The 26,876-nt window shown below is 44.0% G+C and overlaps 1 protein-coding gene across 6 annotated transcripts in view; it reads right to left on the reverse strand.

The window, feature by feature from the left end:
* Positions 1 to 26,090, reverse strand: part of CCDC187 (coiled-coil domain containing 187) — a 43,442-nt gene extending 17,352 nt beyond the window's left edge. For 2 of the 6 annotated variants that reach the window (XM_072883260.1, XM_072883256.1), the window contains exons 1-15: positions 25,887 to 26,090; positions 25,695 to 25,763; positions 23,601 to 24,750; positions 22,103 to 22,228; positions 21,578 to 21,676; positions 18,481 to 18,609; positions 16,988 to 17,736; positions 16,529 to 16,620; positions 15,347 to 16,023; positions 14,426 to 14,525; positions 9,246 to 9,436; positions 2,539 to 2,645; positions 2,021 to 2,131; positions 989 to 1,092; positions 205 to 338 (exon numbers count right to left, since the gene is read on the reverse strand). In XM_072883260.1, coding sequence (XP_072739361.1) covers positions 205 to 338; positions 989 to 1,092; positions 2,021 to 2,131; positions 2,539 to 2,645; positions 9,246 to 9,436; positions 14,426 to 14,525; positions 15,347 to 16,023; positions 16,529 to 16,620; positions 16,988 to 17,736; positions 18,481 to 18,609; positions 21,578 to 21,676; positions 22,103 to 22,228; positions 23,601 to 24,165 — 3,184 coding nt within the window. In that variant the 5' untranslated portion in view covers positions 24,166 to 24,750; positions 25,695 to 25,763; positions 25,887 to 26,090. The remainder of the gene's footprint in view (positions 1 to 204; positions 339 to 988; positions 1,093 to 2,020; positions 2,132 to 2,538; positions 2,646 to 9,245; positions 9,437 to 14,425; positions 14,526 to 15,346; positions 16,024 to 16,528; positions 16,621 to 16,987; positions 17,737 to 18,480; positions 18,610 to 21,577; positions 21,677 to 22,102; positions 22,229 to 23,600; positions 24,751 to 25,694; positions 25,764 to 25,886) is intronic. The other 4 variants (XM_072883261.1, XM_072883262.1, XM_072883259.1 and 1 more) reach the window with 4 other exon arrangements.
* Positions 26,091 to 26,876: the final 786 nt, after the last annotated feature.

Genomic DNA, 26,876 nt, shown 5'->3' on the forward strand with positions numbered 1-26,876 from the left:
GTCAGGAGTACAAAGGGAGATCGCTATGGTTTAAATATGCATAATGAATATAAATATTTAGGTCAAAGTTTTCAAAATCAGTTAGAAAATTAGTGAGATTTGTGATTATGTGTTCCAGCCCCTGGATGCCGCGCTGTTTCTCATGCCATGCTAGAAAGTGGGTTATTTGCCCAATACCACCAAATCCTTTAACTTAGTGTTCACCTCCTTGAAGCGCTGAGCAATGCGAACCCCTTCCTCCCACAGGTTTTCTTTCTCCCACTATTTTGGGATCCACCGGACTGTGATCTCTTTCTATCTTCAATGCAGATTGTTTCAGTGAATGCGTCTCTCCATTACTGAATGTAAGAAAGAAAGGAAATATTTTCTTATTGCAGTCAGAGATACTATTTCAATTCCTAGCTTTCATAGCAGAGTCCTCTGTGGAGGCTGAATCTTCTTCAAACTAGCATGGTGCTCATTTTTATGCACTATTGGAAGTGTTACCTGAGCAAAGGTGCCTTTCTGGTAATTGTATCCACAAGACTCTAGAAGCAATTCTCAAGTCTTTAATCTATGCCACTTTAAATGAACACAAAAATGTGCACACACAATATTCTCATTTATGCCAAGGTATATGATGGTAAAGCAAAATGAGGAAAATTATATTTTTGCACAAATTTCAAAGGGGCTTCTACCTTTTTAAAAAAAATGCAAAATCTCCCACAACATTGGAAAGGTGTTTATACCATGGTCTGTGCATAAATCGGAGTAGAAAGGCTGTATTGCAAAGATAGATACCTGACAGCAGAGATCTGAATGAATGAAATGGTTAGACCATAGTCTTAAAGATAATGCGACGGCCATGTAAGTTGTTCTTAAATGACTTGGAAGTTAACATCCATTTTAGAAACAAACACAGCGCAAATGCTCTAGAGCCCAAAGTCATTCATATAGTCAAACCACAGGCTAAACCATCAGAGTGCCTCGATGTATCGGAGTCCTGTACCTGCCAGCTGCGTTGTCACCTTCTGACTGGTATCCTCTCCACATTTGCTCTGCATGGTCCAATCTTGGCACAGAAGAATAACTGCCTTTGGAGCTATTCCACTCCTGCAAATGCAGAAATTGTCCATAGACCTGAATGATCCATTTGAAAGGCAGAACTTTTAAGCCTTCTTCCCTCATCCTCTTGGGAAAGCCCTTCATTGTAGATAAAGCTTTTCACATGCCAATAATTCCTGAAGAGTTGGATTAACTAATGAGCTGGATACTATTCACAGTGAAAAAATTGTGGGGGCATATGGAAGTAAGGTAGTGTAACAGCTCACAAACTGTTGTGTATTTAGAGCTGCTTTCATGGGAGTCAGGGTACTGTGTTCATCCTAAGGGCTTTAAAAAAAAAAAAACATACAGAGATCACTTCTGTCTGAGCTGTTTAAACACATTGAGAGACATTAATTGAGCTGAAGTATCCTCCAAAGCAAATACTCTCAACGATGTAATGAGAGCTTGGAACTGCACATGAGTCTGAGCTTGTGTTTATGCATATGGGGCTAAATTCTTATTCTAACAAATAGGTACTGAAGTCCATCAGTTCCTAGCTGACTTCAGAATCTGAGGCTGGAAGGTAAACCACAAATAAACAGCATGCTAATTTTTTTTTTTTTAAAGATACTTTTTGGTCAGGATTAGCATCTCACGAGGTTCTCATGTCTGAGCAAGCTATCACAGTAATTATCTCCTGAGGACTTAAAAACCCTTCTCTTGATTTTACAGCAAAACCAGCCATAGACACCAAAAGCTGCAGTACCTAAGTGATTTCATATCAACAGTCCAAAAGACAGCCTAAAGGACTGCATTACCTGAGAGACCTGGGCACTTCCAAAAAGTTACCCTGATCTACAGTTTTTATCAGTTTAAAAACCCCTTTTAATTAAGGGACTCTAAGTGAGGGAAAAAAAACCCCAAACACTGGGGATTGGAGGAACATTTTACTGAATCCAGAAGCAGTAACACAGGATCTGAGATGATAACTTACCTCCGAATCGTGCTGAAGCAGGTCACTCAAAAACCTCTGGCTTTCTTGAACCTCTAGCTTTGCTTTCTCCCTCAGCACTGTAAGCTGCTGTTTCTGCTGGAGCTGATGGACCTGCATTAGGAAATGACATTCTATAAATGATATTTTTAAGCAAGTCACATGATTCCTCAGAGCCAGGGTACAAAGGGCAGCAAACTCCAAAGAAGGCAGAACAGGTGTTTGTGCAGCCAACTCCTATTGCATCCCGCTGCCTTTGGAAAGCGGTACAAACGCTTGCTTTGGCTACAGCAGAGCAATGCATTCTCACCCACCACTGCTAGGCTAGGATCTCCAAATAGCAAATTACGGCTGGCACCTCTCCTTTACAGCTACATGGGGCTTATAAACCTGAGGCAGCCAGCTGATGCCAACTGATTATAGCCTAAACACACCCAAATCCAGGGATAGCTAGCACCTTTTTACCTGGCATAGCAGAACTTGAATTGCTCTTGGCTTGTTGCATGGGTTGCTGACTGTACCTTCAGTTTGTGAGCCAGTAGTAGGGAGGCTTGTCTCAAATTGTCCAGATGGCTCCTGTGTTTCTCTTCCAGTTCTGTGCAGCTAGGGTCTCCCTCACCTGCAGAAGCTTAGGAAATAGACGGTAAGTCACCATTTCTTAATTGAAAAAATCTGTGCTCCATTTAATAGGTGCCAGCTGAAAAAAGTACCAGAGTTAACCAGAGGGAGGCAGTGGAAGCAGATTCCTTCAGATTTCAGTTGCTGCCCCGAAAATGTGCTTCTACACTGTCAAAGTCCTTTGGGATTTAGGCATTTGCTAAGTGCTTTGCCAGCAGGGCTGACTTGCTGGCTCACCACTGAGGCCAGTATACCTTGTAAATAATCTAACAGCATCATGGTATTTTCAGTGGAGTACCAGGGCATCTGCTTCTCAGCATTCTTTGCTGCATTTCAGGCCTGACTGTACTTCTCAAAACATGCCTGAGTCCTACTACATAGATTTAAACAAGGGATCACCAAAAGGGGAAGCGGGGATGTGTACACTGTTCCTAACTGCATTTTCCTTTTGAATCCTTCCTGGGCCTATTTTTGGAAGCCTCCCAAATCTGACATCTGCCTTTATTCCTGGAATCGCTTCTCTGCATACATTTACTTCTTCTACCATATCTGAAGAAGGAAAATGTCACTACCTACATCCTGTCAAGAAATCTGTTAGCATGAAGTCCTGCAAGTACTGGGGAGAGGGGAAGAGGTAGGACTCAAGAGGGCCTATGCCAGGAAAGAGAAGGACTGGGGAGCAATTCCCATTCCAAGGCCAAAGTCCAGAGCGTGGGTTATTGCCACCCTGGTTCCCACTGCTCCTTTGCTGCACTAACAGGATCAGACCCACGAGTTACAGAAGAGGAAAAGCTTCCCAACTTCCCCAGAGCATGGGAAGCTGAAAAGTCCTTGACTAGTGCAGCAACAACTAAAACATCTCTGTATTATCAACACTGTTTTCAGCACAAATCCAAAACATAGCCCCATACCAGCCACTCTAAAGAAAATTAACTCAATCTCAGCTGAAACCAAGACATCACCTCTTTGGGAACTCTAGCAGCACCGTGCGTGCCCCCTCCATCTTGCAGCTTCTCCCTGTACAGGGGGGCAGGTTTGATTTCTCTCTTTTGCCACGGGGAGACAAACCCGTGAAAAAAAGTTTTTGCTTTTAAGTGTGGAAAACAACTCTTGTTCCAGGTGCACCTATTGCACTGCTACTTCCCTATTGTAACTCTCCCGTCTGTCTTTTACAGTATAGGTGATGAATGTTTACCAGTGATATGTTCTTGGCCGCTTTGAGCTTCTCAGATGAATTGCTAAGCTTATGCAAACAGGTTGGGTGTTTACTCTGTGTTGTGCCACCGTCAGAGCAACCAGAGTCATAAATGAATTGAAATGTGGGTCATAAATAGAAATAGGTTTGACTTGGAAACTTCAGATAAAATCTGTATCCCTGTCCAGATTGTCTGAATCCAAATTACCCCATGCCTCAGGATAAGCCCACGACATGCAAGGTTTGGTTTTGCTTTAAATACTGGAGGATCTTTAACATGGAAGGAGCAGAGATGTGGGCTTCTTTGCATGCCAGGATTGTTTTTGTGTTTATGTGGAGTGAGTGAAATAAAATGTTAATGCTTCAAGCCTGATGCAGATTTTCTATTAGAATGCTGCTGTGTTTTCATAAACAGCTTGATTGCAAATTTCACTTACCTCTTACAGCGTGACTATAGGAGCTTTTCTTAACCCCCTACTTTTCAGAATCAAAAGACTGGATGAAAGTCTCACCTTTTATTTCAGTAATGTGTGTCTCCTGGTTCTGGAGGGTTGTTTGAAAAGGCAAAATCATACTGAATTACTGAGAAATCACATGCCCAATTAAAAGTTCATCCTTTTAAAAATATTTTTGTTTTTACCCCAATCTTTCTAATTTTGAGGATTGATTCAGCCTCTTTAATGCTTATAGTTACCAGAAATGATTTTGTGAAATGGTATACTTAGGAAAATCCTGTGGGTGAAAGACCTGTTGTTTCTACAAGGAAGTTTTATTACTGGTTTTAAGCAATGTAATGGAAAAAAGACAAGTGAACAGTTCTTCAGCGGGTATACAGACAGCTCATCACTTTCAAAAGCCAGATGAGGATGCCTCCTTCAATACTAACAAATAAGGTCATTTTATAAAAAAAATTTACAAACTAAATTTATTGATGCTAAGTTGTCTGAGTAGCTTTTAATACTAATATCTGGGGCATTCTGAAGTCTGGTAATCTATTAGGATATAGTTTAAAACTGGCAAGTATTTTCCATTTGTGCCTCAAACTGAACAATGTTATTGTTGTTCTGCTCAAAGCCTGACCAATGGTATTGATCTCAAAGTGAATAAGAAGTTTGTTCTGATCTGTTTTCACTCCTTTTGAACATAATTTTCCTAATTGTGGCTATTTCCAGATGCATTTCTTGTGTTGCAACATCCTGCATTAAAGAAAATACCATCTGGCTAAACTTCACGTCCTCTTACGTTATGATGAATGGCATTTTACTGCATACCCAGATAGCTTCAATGTACATACGCTCAGTCTTTAAAAAAAAATGCTATTTATTAAATCACTTTCCGCTGCACCTGCAGAATCTCAGTAAAGCCCTGTAGAATCTCCATGACATATAATTAAAAAAGCCGGGCTAAAAGTCTCATTTTTCTAATCACTTGAAGCTAGGCAGAAGCACTTACTGCTGCTTTATTCAAGGACAGCTTTTTCTCTTTCTGCCCATGTCAGCAATCAGTCCAAAGCAGTTATTACAAAAATACATACTTGCAACTTTAGATGTAAGCACAACTTTGACTACATTGTTGCCTGGAGGTGTATGAAGATGGGGTGTAAAGAGTCCTGAAATGCTGCTGTGGAATGGAGCAACAGATCCAGAAGGAATTAACCCATTTGATACCCAGGTCAGGGCAATCCTTCCCCTCTCCAACATTACTGTGCTAGCTCAATTGCTTTATTATTTTAGGACACTCTTCACATAAGGGAAGGGATGGGTGAAATACCACCCAGGCATTTCAGTACTTTGTTCGGGTGCAGGAATTGAGCTGTAGTGATGACGGGTAAATGAAGATATAGAAAAGAGGTTTGCTAACTCCTGGTCACAGCTGAGATATGCAGCACAGGCAAACAGGATGGCTGTTTGGCCCTTCTTCAGCAGGACCTGTGAGCCAAGAGCAATCCCTAAGCAAGAGAATCTAAACTTGAAGGCTATACTTGTTTACAGAGGAAAATCGATGGGCTCATCTGCATTCTTGAGTACCTTGGAGAATCTGTATTTCCACGCCTGCTGAATCAGTTTCTTTTCTCCTCTACAAATACGTCTGGTATCCCATTTGTCATTGAAGAGTAGCTGCTCGCTAAACAAGGGGATTAATGTGGCCTGTGCTGCTCCTGTCCTCTGCATATTTTGTGTTTATAGCTAAATCCTCTAGTGCAGAGGGTTGGCCAGAGTTCAGCTTCCAGCCAGATGTTGCAGCACATGGCAATACCTCACCCTGCTGCTGACCCTTCCACGTGCGGCATGTCACATACAGAGCAGCAGAGCAGCTCTTGCCGCAGGCTAGCAAGAGAGAGCTGGGCCTGAATCTGGACCTAGCCAGAACCCTGAGTTTCCATGGAATGTTCCTTCTCATCAATTATACTAAATTCCCTCAACCCACTACACTTGCAAGATGCATACCAAAGCCCCAACCTCTATGGCAAAGCAACACTGGACTGCACAGAGCAAGAAATGCGCACGTGTCCCCCCATGCTTTGCAGTGGTAGTTTACAAGTAACAGTACGGAGTAGTAGCACCAAGAGGGACAAAGTCCTGACTTCTTGTGCACACACAGGCTACAGGATGATTTATCAGCCAGCTAATAAGCAGTGCAAATACAGTCTCTGAAGGTATGGAAAGAAACTGGTTCAGAGGGAGAAAACTGGTCTCAAAGGAAGTGAGAGCAATTCTCAAGAGCAATTCTCGTGTTGCCTGTCACAGAGTCAAGAAGCACGCTATGCTTCAATGCTGCCATCATCACAGACTACCTTAGAGATGTTTGGAGGCTGATGATGGAGCTCACTGAAGCTTCATCAGGCAGAAGCTTTGTAAAATACAAAAAGCAGTGTAGGATTTTGAAGCAAAACACAAAGAGCTGTCTTATCTCAAAACTATCCATCAGAGGACAATTAGCTGAAACCATGCCATTACAGTTCTTTGCTGATTCCACTAATTTAATCATTTCTCCCTCTGCTACAAGCAAGAAGGCAGCTCCCTCTAGTGATATGAGAAAATATGTCAATCAGCAGTTAAGGGGAAAGATGTTACGTATGAATATATTTTCTCTGTAATCCAGGCTAAAATTCTGCATTTTAAGAATAATGGAGAGAATGCCATTTGCTTTCCTAATGCCAATTACTTTAAGCCAGTAGCTATGCTTAAGCTTCAACATTTAGAAAATACTTTTTTAACAATTAATTTCAGCTTGAACCTTGTTGTCTCTCAAATACAAAGAAGGAAAAACTAAGAGTCTGGCCTGATGAAATGAGCTTTCTGGCTCATTTAGTCCACTCTGGCTCACAGTCCAGTTGCAAGGCTGTAGGAAGGGGCACAGGCAGAATGTTCTTTTAAATCACCTAGTTCCCATATTTAATAGCGATACAGAAACTTGGGTACTGTGGGCTATGTTCAGAGGGTGTGCTGCAGTATCAGGGAAAGTATAGCTCATCTCCTCAGCTCCCTGTGGAAGAGACCTGGTGGTCTGGCAGGAATGATGGAAAGATTTTACGTAGTGGTGTCTCTGAGATAAGCAGAAGGTGCAAACCACTTCCTCGTCAGCTCCCTTGGTTTTGCGCCAAAACTGATTAGAGATGCATATAAGAGCTATGTGAAATACTTTCCAGTGATGCCTGTGGAGATGATTTGTGTTCATCGCAGCATGTGCTTATAGCGTTTGCAATTCTGGATTTTATATTGGCTGTGTTTAAAAAGAAAATTCAACTGTTCAGAACAGGTTCACTGTCTTACTCCAGGCAGTCAATAGTTACAAATATTTTGTGAATATCTGCTTCTTATACTGTGTTTTATTACATTTGAAAATGAAATTTGTTATTTTGCCAAGTATGTTTACTACAGAAAATTTTTCATGTCTTTGGCATAGCAATTAGCAGTTAGGTGATGCATGTATCTTTAAAAGGTAAATATTTCTATTTTGCAGCAGTTGTGTAATTACACATCGTTATGCTGCATGTGCACGGTGACTTCTGTGTTCTGTGAAAGAGAACAGCATCAACTGCTGGTGTGATGCATTATAGCAGACAATACAGCCTTGCGGCTGAATGCCCTTTTCCTGATAAGAGTGGTGAACAGCTCCACTTGTGACCCATATTTCAAGACCACATTGTCTTCAGAATGACAGTTCTGTGTCTCATCTGCAGCAACATGGCCCGTAGCGGGACTGCTGGCTTACAGTCAAACCTTGGGCTTGAGCTGGCTCAAATGCTGTCTGCTCCTGCAAATGCTCAGAGAAGGTAAAGGCTTCTCCTGGCATAGACACCAGGCAGCAGTTCCTATTGTTCATGTGGTAAACAGTGGATGGCAGGGTCTTTTTGCCAGCTAGCTTTCAGAATTGGGGCCCTTAGTTATTAATATTAAATAAATACAATGGCTTTTGCTTATGGTAAACACTTCAGACAACAGACTTACTGCCCAATCATGTAAGATGCTCTCCTAGTCCCTGGGGGGTGGGGAGAAGCATAGTAAACAATGCTGGCTTCTCCACCACCTCAAAATCCAATATTACATATAAAATTTTGTGGGGAAAACAATGAAGGATCCTTAATAAGAGCAAAGGCTTTTTGTAAGTACCCTCTTTGAGGAAAGGTTATCTGATCTTGTTCTTTTGTCTCGGAAAAGCCCTTAAAACAATGCACCATCTGCTACTGTTTGGTGGAAGCAAGCAGAGATCTCTTCAGACAGAGCGGTCTGCATGCTACTGTTTGCCATTTAACCCTTTCGGCCACAAACTTTCCCCTGTTTCTATGCAAACATTTGTTCTGAGTGGAAGTGGCGATGCCCTGCACCCCACCCTTGCCTTGGCCAGCCCCGCAGGATCCCTGAGCAGATCTCTCCCTTCAGCCTGCATCCTTTGCTAACCCCTGTAAATGTTCCATGCCTTGATGTCTCTTGCTATACAAGTAGGATAATATCCCACACTTATCTGATGTGGTAATTATGAAGAATTAATTGCAAAGCTCCTTGAGACCTTCAGATGAAGCTGCAAGATGCTGAAAATGGCTCTGGCCTGTAGCTGTCTATAGCTGTCGCTGTGTCACTCAGCACAGGAGCAACCTGTGAGACAGCACAGCACTGCGTGGATAGGGCAAAGCCTTTCTATTGCATTTCTTAGTGGGGTTATCTGTTAAATTGGACACAAAGTTTGAGGGGACGTGTTTTCCTATGTTCATCCTTCACCTTTGAAATCTGGAATGTGAACCAGCTATTGGAAATTCCCCCTCACCCTAAAAGTGTTTTCAGTCCTAGTCAGAACCGTTAGGAAGAATTCCCTTGCAATGAAGGACTATTAATTCTTTTGCAATAGCGTAAGAAGTACCTTGGGAGGGCACTGAGTAACCACCGTGCTCTGACACTTTGGGAAACGCCACCTTACCAAAGTCCTGCTCAAAGCCGTCGTGAGTCTCCGCTCCAGGACTCGGAGTGGCAGAGGGCTGTAACCTGAGGCTGTCCGGTGTCCTCAGGCTCTCTCTGGGAGACTGGTGGGCAATTTCCTCTTGATTCTGAACTTTGCAAATAGTCTCACACCGGTAGTGATTCCTCTGAGCTGTGAGTTCTCTCTGCGGACTGTGTCAAGGTAACAATAATTACTCAGAGTTTTTGAGATCGTGCATGAGTATGAGCAATCTTTTGAACTAAAAAATGGTTATTTCATTTTAACAAAGCTATTGTTTATTAAATTTTGTTAAATAGAGACAAAAGACTCACTGAAAAGTCATACCTGCCAATGTACAAAATCCCCTTTCTTGTGCCTTGATGTTGTCAGGAAAGCTAACAACACTCGTCTTTACCTACTCTAAATACTGCTCTGAAAGAGCTGGATATTTTTCAGTCTGGTGGAAAGTAGAAACAACAGCCTTGCAGTTTGAAGTGTAATTTATGAAGGCTGCATTGTACAACCCGTGCCATTGTTAGGACTTGGTTGCACAATCTAGCTCTAAACCTTGGCAAAGTTTTCTAAAACCTTTTTAGAAACACAAAGTACTGATCTCTGTTCCAGCGTTTCTGGGACATGTGCTGAGCATGACTATGACCCAGCTAAAATTTGCTATATATACTTTAATATTTCAGAACAATGTCAGTACCAGGTCCCACAGTCCTGACAAAGGTCTCAGCTAACTGGTTTTACTTTGTTTTGATCTGTAACTATCTGAGCTTAACTAAAAAGATTAGGAAGGAAGGTGTGAAAATGGGCATTTATTGATCAAGCCTCAGCTGAAACACAGGCAGCTGAAACACTGAGACACACTGAAACGGCGACAGATGTTTTCTTTTTTATACAGAAAAATGAACGTGGAAAATTTTTTTTTTTATCAGCAATCAGCTTAGGGAAATCTCATTTCATTTTTTCCATTAATAAGCTTTTCTTTGTTTTTCATGACCCAGAAACTGCTAAAACGATTAGAACAGCTTCCACTAACGCATCTTGGATGTAGTCTTCAGGAAGTGGGAGCAAAGGTGGATGAGAGAGAAAGAGAAGAGGTAACAGGCATTTCTTAAAAAGCAGTTCTAATATTTGTTGGGCAAATGCGCTGAGTATTGTCTCTGCATTTGTCTGTGTTAAGTTTTTTAGTCAATGCCACTGTTTTGGCTCTTGAGAAATGCCTACTTCTGTTTGGAAAGACTGATGTGAAGGTCCATATCCAACCCTGCCTGTTTCCTGGGAAGGCTACTGCCAACATCAGTGGAAATCAATGCAGATGCCACAGAAAATACTGAGATTACACAGGAGCAGCCAGCAACCCCTCTCCTCCAGACACAACCAGCTCTGCAGCGGGCATAAGCCATCACAATTCCCAGATGAGGTTCTTTGGATTTGCACCGGCTAAAGAGAAAGCATTATTGGGTCCGCAGTAGGAGGCAGAGCTGTGATCTAACAGCTCAGGACATCAGGCCTCTGCCTGGCGGCTCCTTGCTCTGCCCTGGCCCGGGAGGCTGCCCAGTGCACTGAACTTATGGCAAAAGTCTTACGATCTTTTTGACTCTCAAGAGATGCAGAATGTAACAGAAAGCCACTTCTATAGGTAACTGGATCAAAATAAGGATGAAATTGCATACACGTTTTCTGGCGGTTTGGAGAATTCCCATCAGTGAGTCATTTGCATTAGCAACAAACCTCCATCAGCCGCCCCTGCGGACCGCAGAGCAACCGTGCATGAAATGGGAACATTTCTTATGGAAAGAGGCACCTGCGGGATTTCTTGCATGAATATGAGTCACTGTTTTCACAGCTATAATTAAACATGTAAACACAAAACGGTGCTGTCGAAACTGGCTGTGGATAAGATCATGTTCAGGAGCACTGATTTTGTAACACTGGCTATCTTATATCTGTGAATGACGCTGGCAAACAGTCAGTTTTTAACAGGTGGCTTTGTTTAGATGAACTCTTGAAGAGAATATCTATTGTAGCCGACTGCGGACTCATAACTCATTATCACTGGTAGCAACAGTGGAAGTCAGAGCACAGAGCCAATTCAGCCGCTTTTACTATCACATTTTCTAGCCTAGCTCTAGCTACACTGGTGATGAGCTACACAGGCATGGACTTACCAAGGGCTAAGAACACAGTGCTATCCCCGCCTGTGAGCAGAGTCCTGTAAAGTTTTGTGTGCAGGTCAAGAGACAGGCTTCCTTCACTCCCTACTAATGCTCCCCCATACGGAGTTCATGCACTCAGAGTGCAAATGTGTCTGTAGCAGGAGAAATTATGACTCTGGAGAGTGCGTTCCTCCGTTGCCTCCTTAACACACTGGTGCTCCTTCAGCATGTGGCTTTCTGTCTGATCAGATCGTAGCTGTATGCCCTCAGCAGGCGTGTGAATCAGTTGATGCTGGAGCAACTTCAGGAGTGGCTTAATTATGGGAGCCTCGTGCTGTCCTTACTTGGGTGTGCTGCCCGGTGGTGTGTACAGAAGGACTCTCATGCGCTTTTGCTTCCCGTGCATGAGCATGCAGCCTTCAGGACTAGGTGCAAAATTAGAATCTAGATCATATGCAAACGAAAGCTGAGGACAATTCAAAGACAGGCTTTTATTCTGAACCTTTGTATTATTTACTTTACCAGTAGCTAAGAAAGAGTTGGGCATGAGGTGGTCTTTCCTTTATGTCGTCCCTTACTGTCACTACTGCTGCATCAGAGGGAGCCCTCAACCCACAAGGGAGAGGAGTCTGGAGTCAGTCACCATATAGCAACACTTTCCACTTCTAATCTCTATATACAGCGGTATTTTATCTGCAAGTAGCTCTCCTCATCTTTTGAAACAGCACGTGCAACAGGGTTGTGATTTATCATTTGAGAGGTTTTATTGGTGGTTTTTTTTCTGTGGTGCTCTGAGGACTTTGCTTGACTCAGCTGCTCAAACACACGGGAGCTTTGCTTTCTCAGTAATTGCACTGTTCAGGAGATCAGTGCAATCTGTCTTGTTTCTACTTTGTCTGATGCTTGTCCATTACAGCTGAGGGGCTATTCCCTTCGGGGCCCACGGGGGTTCTGCACCTACCTTCCATTACTGTGAATTAGAGTCGCATATAAACACGCACACATCAAGACAAGAGTAATGGACCCCACCATTTTCTTCAGACTGGTGGGCTGCGCTCTCTAAGGCACAGGGCATGTGCAGCTCTGACTCTCTTCACTGCACGCTCTGAGTGCTGACTGCTCATGTTTTATACATTTGCCATCTCCTGTGACAGAACGGCTCCATAATCCTTGCAACCGATCTCTCAGAGCAGAAATCAGCTCAACCTTTGTGAATGTGGTAGTTGCGCACAAAGAACGGGGTTTTAACTCTCAGTAATTCCAGTAATTACTGTTCATAACTTTGGTAAGCTGAGCTGTCCGGGACTTATCTCTCCAATTTTCATTTTCCTCTTGTTTACTTTGCACTGTAAAGCTGTAAACAATCTTCTTGAAAAGAATGCTGTGCCCTATATCCTGCCTTCAGCTAAAAAAATGGCTCTTCTTCCCACTAGAGCTTTCTGCAGTTTAACTGCAAGTAGGTTGGCACCGCCAGCCCGGTCCCAGGCGCCAGTGAACTGCCTGTTAAGCAGAGCTACGCCATCCCCGCCTGGGCAGGGATCCCGCAGCACCGACACCTCAGAGGGGGAAGGTGGGGACGCGGTGGCCAGTTTGCTGCACATATGTCCTTTCTTTGGTCATGCCTCTCCAGGTCACATTTAATCTTCTAGGGCTCAGGGGATTTATTCTCTAAGGGAAGACCTCTCTGCAGAGAGACGTGTGGCCCCTGTGGGGACTCCGGCTTTGTCCTTCTCTGGCTGGACAGGGGCAGGGTCTGGTTTGCCGTTAGCGATTGCGTCTGAGCTAACAGGTCCCTCCATGGTCCTCCCTGGCACCAGAGATGACCCACCTGGGGCAGTTACACGAACGTGTCTTTGCTCTCTAAGACACAGGCCAGACGCAGAGCGTTTTCTATCGACTGCCATCTACATTAAACATTTAATTAACGTAGGCTGAGTGAAAACAACCTATGTTAATGTAATCCTTTTTTCTAAACTTCCTGCTTCAAAACCTATTTTCCATAATAATTGCCGTGCTCTGACATGTGTCCTGTTCGAGGAAGCTTAATGTTTGTGAGTAGGTGTTGCTCCACATACACACACCCTGTAGAGCTGCAGTAATCCGAATTTTCCACCCACTTTTGGAGCAAAGTGAGTGAAGACAATTACTAAAAATGAATTTATAGTACTCAGTTGACGAAACCACTCTTTAATCCCCTGCAAAAAGGCGATCCGTGGAGATTTAACCAGGGACTCACAATCAACTTATTCCTCGGCCAATGCCGTACCTTAGAACATCGAGGGGTTGGTTGTACCGGGGTGGGGAGGGAGGCACGGGCCACGTGCACGTTCCAAACACGGAGCTCCGACCCGGGGGCCGTGGGGCCCCCGCCGCCTCCGAGCCCCCGCCGCCTCCGAGCCCCGCGTTCCCGCGCGCGGCGGCGGGCGCAGCCGGCGGCTCCGCAGGCGCGGACGGGCGCGGGCGGCTGCCGGCGCCCCCTGGCGGCGGCCTCGCGGCGCCACCTGGCGGGCAGCCCCGGCGCCGCCGCGGCCGCGCCCGCCGCCGCCCGCCCCAGCCCCAGCCCCAGCCCCAGCCCCAGCCCCAGCCCCAGCCCCAGCCCCAGCCCCAGCCCCAGCCCCAGCCCCAGCCCCAGCCCCAGCCGGCGGGGACCCGCCTCCTCCCGGGGCTGCCCCTGCTCCAGGGCGGGGGAAAGGCAGAGCTCCCTCGGGCAGGCGGGGCAGGGCTTGCTCCCGGTCTCCTCACGCCGCTGGGAGGTTGCAGCTAGGGCAAAACTCCTGTCGGGGAGAGCCATCTCTCCAAAAAACCCCGGCTGAACCGTTCCTATTGATATTCCAGCTCTCTACAAATAGGTGGTTCCCTCTTTCAGTATATCTTGTGTCAAAATCTGCCTACTTGGCAATTCGCTGGGTAAGGAGCGAAGAGCAGTCTGGCTCCATGCTGAATTGGTGCTATTTATTTTAACTACGTGTGTGTGTGGTACATTTAGCAGAGAATAATATACCCAAATTTGTTTACCTTCTAGCGAGGAATCTGTGAGATGGAGAGGTTGGGCTGGTTATTGGCATTTCATGCAATAGGCTCATGTCCACCTCGGAGCTCTTATTCACAGGAAAACCTTTTAAAAAGACAAGGCATTTAATAAATATGCTCTTTGTAGAAATGAAATGGCCCAAGCTTTGGCATCTGTTCTCTGCCTACTTATGTGTGAGCACTTAACTTCCGTATAGCCCTTCTTATCCACAGATTTCTAAGTATGAGGGGTTAGGCTCATAATTCCTTTCTTCTGGGAAAGCCAAGGCACCAGAAGGTGAAGTGATGTGTCCAAAATCAGTGGCAAAGCTACAGATAAAATTAAGAGATGTAGTTTCACAGGTGCAATGAGAGGAGAAGAAAGTAATTAGATCATTACCCACGTTAGATCATTACTTCTTAAGGTGATAGCCTCTACTTCAGCCCCATCTCTCCTCTCCCAGGGGGACTGACAGACTTTTCAGTGCTAACCAAACAGACATATAAGAAAAGTCACCCACTACTAACATTCTGGCAACCTCCTGATCTGAGGAGGTTTGCTGGAATTTCATGGTTCTGCCCTAGTGATCTAAAGATACTGAACAGTGTATGGAGCGGCGCTCGTACTTGCTGCTGCCAGAGGGTCCCTCTGCTGCCTGTTCTGCTTGCTGAGGGCACCTGTGACTCTTCTTGGTGTTAGATTTGTGAGCTGTGCAGAGAACAAGCCTGCAAACACTCAAAGCTCCAGCGACCATTCCGTCTGAGCAGTATAGATACAGCCTAGAAGACCCACTGCTCAGGCGTTTTCCAAGACACAACACTTCCAATAGCCAAGGGGAGATCAGGCTTAAACACTGCTTTGTAGCTTTGAAAGACTTGGGCTATGGCATCTGAGCCTCACTGTTGCATTTTGCCAACATGATCTACCTTGCAATGTGTTGCTCAGGTCTTCCCCAGTGTTGAGATGCCTCTGTCTTGTGCTATGAGAGATCCATAGTAATTCTTTTCTCACAGCACTCCCACCAGACAAAGGAGAGGGTATTTCCTTCTGTCTGTCCAGGGCTGTTGTTCCCTCAGTGCTACCTGCAAGGCTAATCCTGCCCGGTCCATGAAATTGCCTGTCCGATGACACACATAACTCATCAGGATCTGGGGTGTCCAGAAGCATTTGTATAGTCATTGTCCTGTCTTCCTCATCCTTGGATGTCTCAGGCTCTGGGACAGAAGAAGACTCATTGAAAAGGTCCAAAGTAGTCTCTGTCGATGCTTTGTCAGCAGAGTCTTTAACCCTACTTGCTTCATTCAGTCTCTTAGTTGCCATCTCAATCTTTTCTGCAAGTTCCTTGGATAGGCTATGTATGGCTTTCACTCGATCCCGTTTACTTCTGTATGGAGAAAGACCAGAAGGTGAATCCTTGCAGTAAGGTTTTGCATCTTTCTGAGGAAGGGAGAAGCTCAGAGGAGCTGTATGCAGAGCTGGGGGAGAGCAGTCCCTCAAGTCTTCACATTTCAGAGGACTGAGAAACCAGCATTCGGATTCCAGTGGTGCTGGAGAAGGTATTGCTTTGTTTTTAGGTGATTGAACTGTATCTAGAAGTTGATTCCTGTTTAAACAAAAAGGAGAAATGTCAGGTTGTAAAGACAAAGTAACTAGGCTTCTGCACAGACCAGTATCCTCAGCGAAAGCGCTTCACAAAAGAAAAATAAACAGATTTCCCTGTCTATAGATACATCTGTCAAACGACAGATTAAGGATGGGAGCATGAACTGCTGACATGCGGAGAAGAATCAGCCTGGGGCTGGCAAGGAATAATTATTCTTTAAAAATACAAAACATAAAAAATACAAAGCATAAAAGTAGGCTGAAAAGTTTGCCTCAACCTGGATAGCCAGAGCATTGGTCTCCTTCTGTGCTCAAAAGCACTCCTAGATGCTCCCAGGTTCTGTAACCGCTCTGGACTAGGGTGCAGTGAGGCTGATTTTAAGGTCAGATATGATAGTACATTAGTCCATTGCTCTATTTTTTATAGTTTACAACAGAATACTATGAAAAGGCTGCAGTGTGTGCTGAGAAAGAGGCTTTCTAGGATGCTTTTTATGTCTGAGTACCTGCCTCTGTGATCTTTACTTAATAGAGTACAGGATGTTTTATCCACCCAGGCCACGAAACTCCTCTCCAGGATTCCACCACTGGTTTGCTCCTGAAACAGAAGCGACCGTTAGTGTAAGCAGTAAACAGCTAGGCAACGTGAGGGTAATATTTGGCTTTTGTTCCACTTAATAATTTGTTCATGTAACTGGAAAATTGCATGCACCAAACCACAAACCTGTTCTTTCAGCTCAAGCAATGGAGATTTCCAGGGTTTTGGCCCTGAAGTCAAGGGTTCCAGCCTTACTAATGAGCCCAGCGGTTCTTGCCATAATTAGAAGTTAATTGCTCTATTTTTCCAGATTAAGCTTTTTCTCCCTGACACTTCAAAGCATTTGTATGAAGTGTTTCATCTCCTATATGGTGCTGTACTGATCAAGATTGGAGGGTTTTCAATCTGCCGCTCCTTTATGACTTACTTGCTCAGGTTTACAGTGAGGACTTTCTTTTGCAGAAGCTGTTTCCCTGATGAGCTTGCACGTCTGCTCAGAACTTGTTTTCTTTCCAATAGCTTCTTTCTGTTTCCTGTATACTTCTTGCAATCTCTTATTTCTCATCTCCATGGCCTGCACCGAAGACTTTTTCTCTTCTAGGGTTTTTTTCTTTCTGTCTTCATTCTTTCGATACATAAATTCCTGGACAACTTCAGGGCTGTAGGGGTGAGTTTTTTTCATGTTTAGCCTCCTCTTTGAAGGGTGCTTAAGGTTTTCTTTCTCAGACCCTTTCTGTGCAGGGCTGCTTGAGCCTTTCTGTCTCTGAGGAGATGTGCTTTTTCCTCTGCTGCAGTTTCCTGAGCTACTGGGCTTGGCTCTGTCTTTCATTAATGAAGATCGTATCTTTTCCCCACTGAAGGCAGAGGGAGTTACGGCCCGAGGTCCAGGTGAAGGAGAATGGATCCCTAGGTATTGCTGCAGAACTTCCACCTTTCCTTTCGCAGTATCTTTTAGGAGCCTGGTATGCCTGCGTTCATCATGATACTGGCTTTGCAAATGCAGGTTCCTGAGTATTTGTTTTGTATCCTTGGTTGGTGCATTGCCACTCCTTTCAACAGGCTTGCTGGGGGGAACCACGCAGCTTTCAAATTCAGGGCTTTTCCCCCCAGGTTCATTTCCCTTTTCTCTAGAGCTGTTTTCCATCACTGGCAATGCTACAAATCTTCTACCAGGTTCTGTGGAAAGCATTCGGAAACAACAATGGTGTTATTACTTCAGAGATATATCAATTCCTATATCTATCATGTGCATCTCAAAACCTGCTTCCTACTATAGGTCTGAGAACTTTTTGCACGTGTAGCCCAGGCTTGTACATCTGTTGTAAAATCTGCAGTGTTCTTGGGAGAAGATAAATCTGTAAGGGTGAAATTTGAAGTTGCAGTGGCCAATTGTACAAATGTTGTGTAGCTTGTGGCCCTTCAGTATAAATTGAATTTAATATACATGGGCAGTGAAACCCTTTGTCTCATAAACGTCTTATGCTTCTCAGTGTAGCACAATGAGAACTCGCTGGCCAGCCTCAGCTATTGGCAGACCCAGGGAAGTTCTACAGCTGTGTCTGGCAAACCAACCCAGCTAAAAAGCAGAGTATGCTAGTATGTGCAGGACATGGAGCTGATGCTGTCTCTCTGCTAGGGAGACATGACCTGTGTCATGATCCAGACAAATCTTATTTTAAGGATACAGTGCATTTGCATTGTCTCTTCAAAACCACAATGGATTCATTGTGCCAGCTGACCATGGACAACAGCTTTAGTAATTGTTCTGGGTGGTTGTTAACCTGACAAGTGAGTTATTGCAAGAGTCATTAAAGATAGGTGCTCAGAAGGGCCTTGAAACCTTTTGTTTCAACTAGTTTTAATAAACCACTTTTTTGTTTGTGTGTCAAAACGACTAGTGTAGCAGAGAGGCAACTGTACCAAAGGTATTTGCTGTGGTCTGCTCTTCAGCTGTGCTCCTCAGATTTGGAAATGTAGGAGGTGGACCAAGCAACTTTCTAGCTAACTTCTGACCTTCTCTCCATGCAGAAGCACCAGGGAGCTTCGCACCTGAAACAGAGGATTTGTATCTAATTATTAAAACCTCATATGTTCTTTGAAAGAAAATTGTAACTGTATTATAAATCTTTTTAATGGTCATTTCCAGGAATCACACTCAAGGTGTAGGGAGGTCTAAAAGGTTTCAGTCAGAAGAGGTTTAAAAAAAAGTTGATGCTACTTTGATAACAAAACGTTTTTAAAGAACTCAAACTTTGGAGGCTGACACTCTGCTAGTGTCTATTCCCTGACAGAGAGCTGGTTCATGAATCAGATGAGGGCAACACATGAAGGTTCAGTGATTTCCTAAGGTTTTACCATTAGCATTTATATAATTTACCACTTGTAGCATGTTGACACAGTTCTTACAAGTTTTACTCAGAAACCATTGACTCCCAGCCTCCTCAAGAACACTAAGAGGAGGTCAGGACACCAACCTGAGAGCGCCTGAGAGCATCCTTCTATGATGGCAGCTGCAGAGAGCTGGTACTTACTGGGTACCAGCAGATTTGAGAACTGGAGGGAGGGGGATAACAAAAATATGATTTTCCTTGTGATTACTTCAAACTCACTAGAGTAAACTAATTCATTTTTAAACTGGTGAGAATCAGCAGGATGCAGTGTGGAGGAATCAATGAATGATACAGGGACAATGTATAATCCAAAAATAAATGATACAGTACGCAGCACAAACAAATTATTCTTGCTTAATAGGTCGTGTCACATAATAGACAACATTTATCACTGTTTTACTTCATAATTTCAGATTGCATTCACAGCATGCCAATACTTGCACTGGCATAATTATGTATTTATTGCAAACACTTCTCCCGCAGAAGGTGACTAAACAGGTACTTATTTGGTTTTTGCATGGAAATCCTCCCCACCAAATTCTCCCCTGATGAAAATATTCAAGCTTTTTTTTAAATAAAAGATTTTACTCTTAAGTCAGTATCAGCCTCAGTTTGAAGATGTGGTTCAGTACGCAGTCACCTGACTGAGTCAGGCCTTTCTAGCTTCTGTTCAGTAAACTTGCCTATGGGCTGAGCTGCCTGTCTGCAGCACCCCTGAGAATCATCTGTTGGACACGAAGCACTTGCAGAGACTGACCGGTTAATGGGATTGTCCTGAGATTCCCCTTTGCTTTGTGAACAACAGCCGTAAGGCAACATCTTCTCAAACAGCCCTGGGCGCTGTACCACGGCTGCTGACAGAGTCACAGCCACTTACATCAGCAGAATTGCAGCAGGCTCTGAGATGTTCTGGAGGCTCATCTTAATCGTGCAGTTTAGGTCGTGTCACAAGAGAAATGATGTTTTTCAGACAAGGAAGAGCTTCACTCTCTGTGGGGCTGAAGTCACTGCCTATAATCACGTGGACTTACTTGGGAGGCCTTCAGAGGAATTATTCACTAGATCTATGCAGTTTGGTGTCTGACAGCAGGAACGACGGCTGGAATTGCCAAAATTTGTTGGACTTGGGACAGCTGAGATCCATCAGTGTTTTTAATGAAACACCTTGCCGTATTACTTTGTTTTCTAGTTTAGCAGTATTAAAAATGCAGGATGTATTTCTTTTTATGCTGTCTTAGTTTCTCTGAATGCAACTGACAACTTAATATGTAGATCTAACAATCTTCGCTTCACCATGTTGTCTGATTTCAATTAAATCTTTTTTTAATCTACACAGCGTTTATTAACTACAGAAACTATTATGCTAAAGTTCAAGAGCAGCCTGCATTTCTGATGAAAGCACTTGCCAGAAGGAAATTTTATTATTTAAATATTCTCCTGGTTTTTTTTCTACCTGTGAACAGATGAATATTTTATAGCTGTTGTGACTTAATTTTTTGTTAACTACAGCAAATTTATAATTCATCAAATTCCTGAGTACTCTGGCTCTGACCCCTGCCCCTCATTCATCTCTTTGTAGCCCTGCCTTGGCTCTTTCACTGACAGAAACTAATAGCCAATAAAGACACCATGACACTGGCAGTTACAATGATGAATGCTTCATGTGGCATGGTCTTATTATGACCCACTCTCAGAGGAAGATCAAGCCATTTTTCAAACAATCCATTAAAACAAAAAAAAAAAGGAGGGAGAAGGAAATTATTATGTATTTCATGCATTTTAAATAGTACTTAGGTAGCAGAGCACATGATGCCACTATGCTCATAATTTCATCTGCACAGTATTAGATAGCTTGGATTTTTTTCTTTCTGTTTCACACAGGTTACGTATCTAGTACCTTGGCTAGTGTAAAATACAACCGCTTTGAGTGAGCAGCGCCCATAGCACTTCCACTGTTTGTCTCGTTCCCCACAAAGTCTTAATGCAACTATTTCCAATGCAAAGTAATAGCATTAAATGGGTAAAATTACTCCAGTAATTAAAATCTTCACCTAGACATACCAGTCAAAGAAAACTGAGAACTAGTGATTGGGACTCCTGTTCCTGCCGTTGACTTTGTGGTAAGGCTGTGGATAATTCATCTGACGTTTCACCACTTTGATTTGGTCCCTATTTTGCAGGCCAGGAAATCCCTGCCTTTTGGTGGCACTCTTAATTCATTAGGAAACACAGAGCTGAAGAGGTGACAGACAGCTCTTCCCACCTAGGACGTATGGCTTATTTTTCAGTCACAGAAAGGGGTATCAGGTGGCCAGTCTGATGCTCCATCCCAGGGGCCTCAGCACGATTCACCAGCAGCTAACCTAGAAATTAAGCCTTGTGTCCTTGTGCTGCCTGTGGTCATCTTCCGCCTCCTTGAACAAATGCTGGTTTTTGTCTGTTCCCTCAGTGGTTTTCTTTGTTACCTGCTTGGTATAACTAGGCCCTGGTCCTTGACTGCGGATCCTAGGACTTGGTATTATTTTAATAACCAGCTAAAGATTTTGGCAGGTGAGTGCTCAGATGCCACTGACCTCCAGTAGTTTTGTCCATCAATTTGTGTAACTTCTCATGATTTTCATCCTTACCTTTACCTGTTCCTGCTCTCTGCAGAACAGAGGACTTGGGTGAAGGCTGCCTCTGGCTTTGCGTTTGAATTCTCCATGTTGAGCTTCTCTCTCTTTGGTCTTTAATGGGAAGGAAAAAAAACACAGAAAAGAATTAGTGTGCAGCTAAAATCAAACTGCAGACATGGCTGCTGTCACCAACAAACCAAACCCAGTCCCATTCACTTGGGACGCAAAAGCGGGAGTCTCTCTAATGACACTGGTCACAGAACAAGCAGGACTCCTTGTTTTTTGTGGTACTGGCTATGTAATGCAAGCATTGGCCCGGATCCCTGAGGTTATGCCCGTGACCCCCTCTACCCGTACAGCAGTGTACCGTGCAAACAGCCCTGACCTCACTGGCACACCCAGTGAGTGCAATGGGAAAGACACCTTTCCCCTTGGAATCTCTCTGGAGATCCAGACTAACCTTTCTCTGCAGAGTACACAAACACTGCATGCTTGGCTGAGTTGCCTGTAACAAACTTACGATACAGCATTGCTAACCTGGGATCTTGGGGGCTTTTTTATAATCCCTCCCTTGTCCAGGGATGGTAAATTCTTCTCTGCCCGGTATTCTGTGCTCTTCATCAGGCAAGGAGAGAGCAGACCTCAGGTTCACAGCACTAAAACCTAGACAAACAGATATTTGAAACCTGTTAGGCTACAAGGAGGTGCAAATGCTGGTGTCCGATAACACTGAGCTCCTGTATGTGTGAAAAGCAGAAGCAGGCTCCCTAGGCCAGACTGCAGATATCTGACAGAGGTAATGTCTGGCAAAGCAGCTGTGACACACTTTTTTCAATGGTAGAGTACAGTCAGACAAACGGAACAAGCTGCATCTGAACCAAGTGTCTGGAGCTGTTAATCTTCAGCCTCAGAGGCTGCCTCTGTTGTGCAAGTTGAACTGTGTGTCTGGTAGTTCCCTAACTCAGTTATGTAAAATGATCTGGGTTAAAACCAAACTAAACTAGCTTTCCCTCTGCGAATGTTCAAAAGAGGCTCAGCGGGGATTGTGGCTTTGGCTTCTGGGTATTAGGAGGGGTAACGCTGCGCAGCGATGGCAGAAAGCGCTGCCTGATTCAGCTGAAAGGGGGAGACGGCAGCACGGACGTGTGCTCCCACAGACCCAAGGTGAGCACCATAAAACACTTCCATACATCATTGTATAAGGTGATTTGGAGCAAATCTAAGGGAAAAGCCCATGGAAGCTGGTGGTGTGTGACAGGGATCATAGTGCCCAATGAATTAACACTAATGCTATTATAGCAATAAGATTTATTATGTACAGCTTTTCAGCTCGTCTTCTCTAGTCTAATATACCCTCAGTAATCCCCTGTCGGCTGAAAAGATTGCCAAGCGGGCAGGCTAACCGGGCTAGCCGTAGGCAGTCCTTGCTCTCCAGTCCATGCATTACTCAAGCAACCTGAGATCTTAAATCACGCTAAAGTGACAGCTGTAGATGAATGGTACTTCAGGCCCAAATTTAGCAGCAAAGCAGGATAAGGAAATCTAATAATATTTGCTTTCAGATCCACACTAGTTCCACTGAATGAACTGTTAAATCCCCTGTAATGCCTCTGAACTACACAATTCCTGCTTTAAATACCTGTGATGTCTCTCCACACTACTGTGCTGCTATTTCCCATTTCATACTTTATATCTTGCAAAGGAAGAATGTGGGAGGAAAGGGGAGAAAATAATATATTTGCAGCAAATTCTTTACTATTTTGTGGAAAGAAATGTATAAATCCATGCATGCTGGGGAGTAAATCCAGTGGAGAAGTGAACTCTGTAAGCAGGTTGATATGTATAGCACAGGGAGGTTTACAGCTCCCCCAAGGGCTGCAGAAGTAAATGAATTTATCACATGAACATGGTTGCTGCTCAACATAAACCAAAGTGTGGGGTGGAAGCTGTGTGGTTAGTTATTCAGCTGTGCCAAAGCACTGCTCGGTAATACACAGTGTCAGCCTTTCTCCATAGATGCCAGGCTACTACTGACCTCTGTAAACTGGAGCAGGAGGAGCAGACGCCACTTTGCACACCTTTCTCTTCAGGGGTCTTTTTTGCGGTGGGTCTTTAGCATAGGCAGAAATCAGGCACTTCTGCTCCTGAGATGCTGCTTGCTGCTTTTGCTTCTGCTCCTGGATTCTCTTCTTGAGTTGCTCTAACTTCTTTTGGGGTGATTTTTTCCACAACTCTTCCAGCTTCTGATCACTGAGCCTGCTGGCTGATGAAAGGTGGTATGTAGGAAGCAGGACAGCCGTGGGCACAGGAGCATTGCTCCGGCTGCCATGTGGGACAGCTGAGAATGGACTGCTCCCTGCAGGGGAGTGAGGTGGGTGATGCAGAGAGCAGGGACATTTTTCCTTTTGTACTGTGCGACCTCTTGAATCTGCCTGCTCCCCGAAATTGTCCCTTCTTAGTTTGTACAGGCTCTTTGCAGGAGACCGTGTCCCAGCTGTGCCTTTGCCATCCGCAGCCTCCCTCCTGGCAGAGCTGCAAGGTGCTGAGCGTGAGTCTCCCCTGGGGGACAGAGGGGTCATTCTGGACGGGCCAGAGCTCATGGCAGGGCTCTCAAGGCAGCAGGTCTGTGACCAAGCAGGGGAGAGAGCAGCACAGTTTCCCTTTCTTAAGAAAAAGGAAAACAAGACTGAATATGTAGGGTGTATTATTAAATTATTCAATAGACTGCTAATATGAATGACAGTTGAGTTCCTAGAACATGCTCTGATGGTGATCTCAGTGTCTCCACAGGATCAGCATTTTGCCGGTTACCAGTGGTTTGGCAAATGAAGATAATATTGGGAAAGTACAAAGTGAACTGTGGTCTGATAAGAGTTATTACAAGCATGGGCAGACAGACTAACACAGAGAACTGATGTCAGGGCATTGGCTGTTCCTCTGGCTTGTTGGTCAGCATTTCCGAGGGTGAAATTGTCTGGTGACTTTTTCTTTTTTTCTAATAAATAGTAAGGTGCTAAACTTTTTCTGAAGTCCTGCATCCCAGAATTTTAAATCCCTTTATGTGTGCCTTCACCTCTTCATCCACCAAGTGCTGTACATTAAGGTTATTCTTTACCTGCAGGCTGGAGGAATCTCATGGCTCTTTTTCTCATTCAAAGCTGTTTCATCTCTGTTCCTCTCACCACCTGCAGTGTAGCAAAATTATGTCAATGTCAAAATGTCAAAGAGGTTCCTTAACTATTAAATTAAACCAGTTCATTTTACTGGGGACTATTCCCCAACCAAATCTGGCCCTTCGGACACCTGGCTACAATTTCGTTTGTACTTGGTAATGAGCCTGCCAGCATTGCAGTTCTGGGATGGAAAAGTGAGAGTTTGTTCTTTGGTGTAAAAATCTCTGTGTACGCTGTCTCCATGCCACCCAGGTCTGCAGGGCAGACTGAGTATTTGGTTACTAGCTTGCGCAGAAACCCATGCTACCTTTAGTACCCTGTGTCTCAGCTACCCAAGTACCGTAGTATATGGTGTTAAAGTGTGCTCCACCGGGTCACATCGTGCCCCTGTCATTTAAACCCAGAGACAAACATTCATCTCATCTTTCCTTCCCTTGTTCAAATGGCTTGGGAGCAAGAAAAAAGATTCACGTGCAAAACCACATGCTCCAGCAAAGCTTCTGACGGATCAACTCAACACACCTCTCTTGCTATCCTTGTTACCGAGACCAGAGTCCAGGCAGTAAGCCATCTCCTTGAGCATGGTACAAAGCCCTACTGCTTAGGGAGGAAATAGCAGCCATAAATATTAAAGGCTGGCAGCTTAAACTGTTCCCAGCCAATAAGCCATCTCAAAACCAAATACCCAGCAGATGTGAAAATAATAACAAGTGAAGTCTGTTCTTGTCATTAGTTTTTAAAGGTCTTTTGGAATTTGGTTAAATCCCTGCTTTTTTCTTATCCCACTTTGTCCTTTGGAACTGATTTTAAACACATTATGTATTTCCTGCAAAAGTAAACAAACAAAATGCTGTATTTACATCACCTCAGTTACCTCTAGGAAAAAAAACTCAGAGGACAAGCACAAGTAGCTTTTACTTTGCTGTAGCTGGTGGGTATTAATGCTGCATCTTTACCTGAGCTTTCTCCAGCAAGATGTGACTCCTCATGCGTTGTGATATTCTTCTGGGAACATTAGTAGAAAGCTGATGAAAATATACACTTTCCTCAATAAAGAAGGCCTTTCACTATCTCTTGTCACATTCCCTTCCCACCAGCACCAAAGCAGTCCCCCTGTCTCAGCAGTTTCCCAGTAACTCAGAACTCACCAAAGCTTTTTTCATGCCAAAGCTTTCTTCTGGCTGCCTGAGATTTGGCACAACTCCACGTTTGATGATAAAATTTGTTTTCAATCCTTTGTAGCTGTGAAAAGGCAGATTTTTCTTTTGAAGGGAGACATATGTTTTTTTTCTGTGGTAGCCTTTTGCTGGCATACACTGCTTTTCTGATTAATTTTGCAGCTCCTAGTTACTCTGTAAATACTGGCATGTCTGAGCATGTTCCATGTGGTATTTCCTACACTTGGAAAGAATGCAATTGTCTGGGAAGATAAGAGATGAAATCACCTCTCTCCATTATTTACACTTCGCATGTATGTGTGCCTCAGATTTTTACCAGAGCTGCTCTGATGTTTTTAAAACCAGCACAAGCTGGAAGTAACCCCAGCCCATAGCAACTTCAACAGTGTGATACTAGTGCCAGGCCTTGACTGCGCAAGCAACACTGCATGCATTTGGATAATACTATGCATTCATCCAAGAAATTTCACCGTTATGATTGCAGCTGCTGTGCCTGATATAAACATTATTATGTTTCCTACTAAGAGGACAATAAGACAGGGAGAATTCAGAGGATGTCCCAGCTCAGTGAGTGTCAGCTGTTATTCTGCTCAGGGCTTCAACCACAAGCAAGGCAAACCTTTATCTGTTCTTGTCATTAATTTCAAAGAGGGTTGTGAAATTTGGTAAGATTCCTTGCTTTTCTCCTTATCCTCTTTTTGTCATTTAGCAAATGATTAAAGAGGTTATATGTTCATTGCAAAAGAACGAGCAAAATGGCATGTTTACATCGCTTTCAATTACATTATTTCCATGAAAGAAAACTCTCTGGAGGTGATGCACAGGTAGCTGACAGAAAGCGATAAAAGTATGTGACAGCAAGCGTTCCCTGAACCGCACGTACCACTGCTTTGGCTTTCTGAAGACTCTTCCAAGCCAAGGCCACATCTGCAGAAGCAAGAGATGAAAGACATGTTTTAG

Source organism: Ciconia boyciana, chromosome 18 (genome assembly GCF_034638445.1).
Source record: "Ciconia boyciana chromosome 18, ASM3463844v1, whole genome shotgun sequence".
NCBI classification, from domain to species: Eukaryota; Metazoa; Chordata; class Aves; order Ciconiiformes; family Ciconiidae; genus Ciconia; species Ciconia boyciana.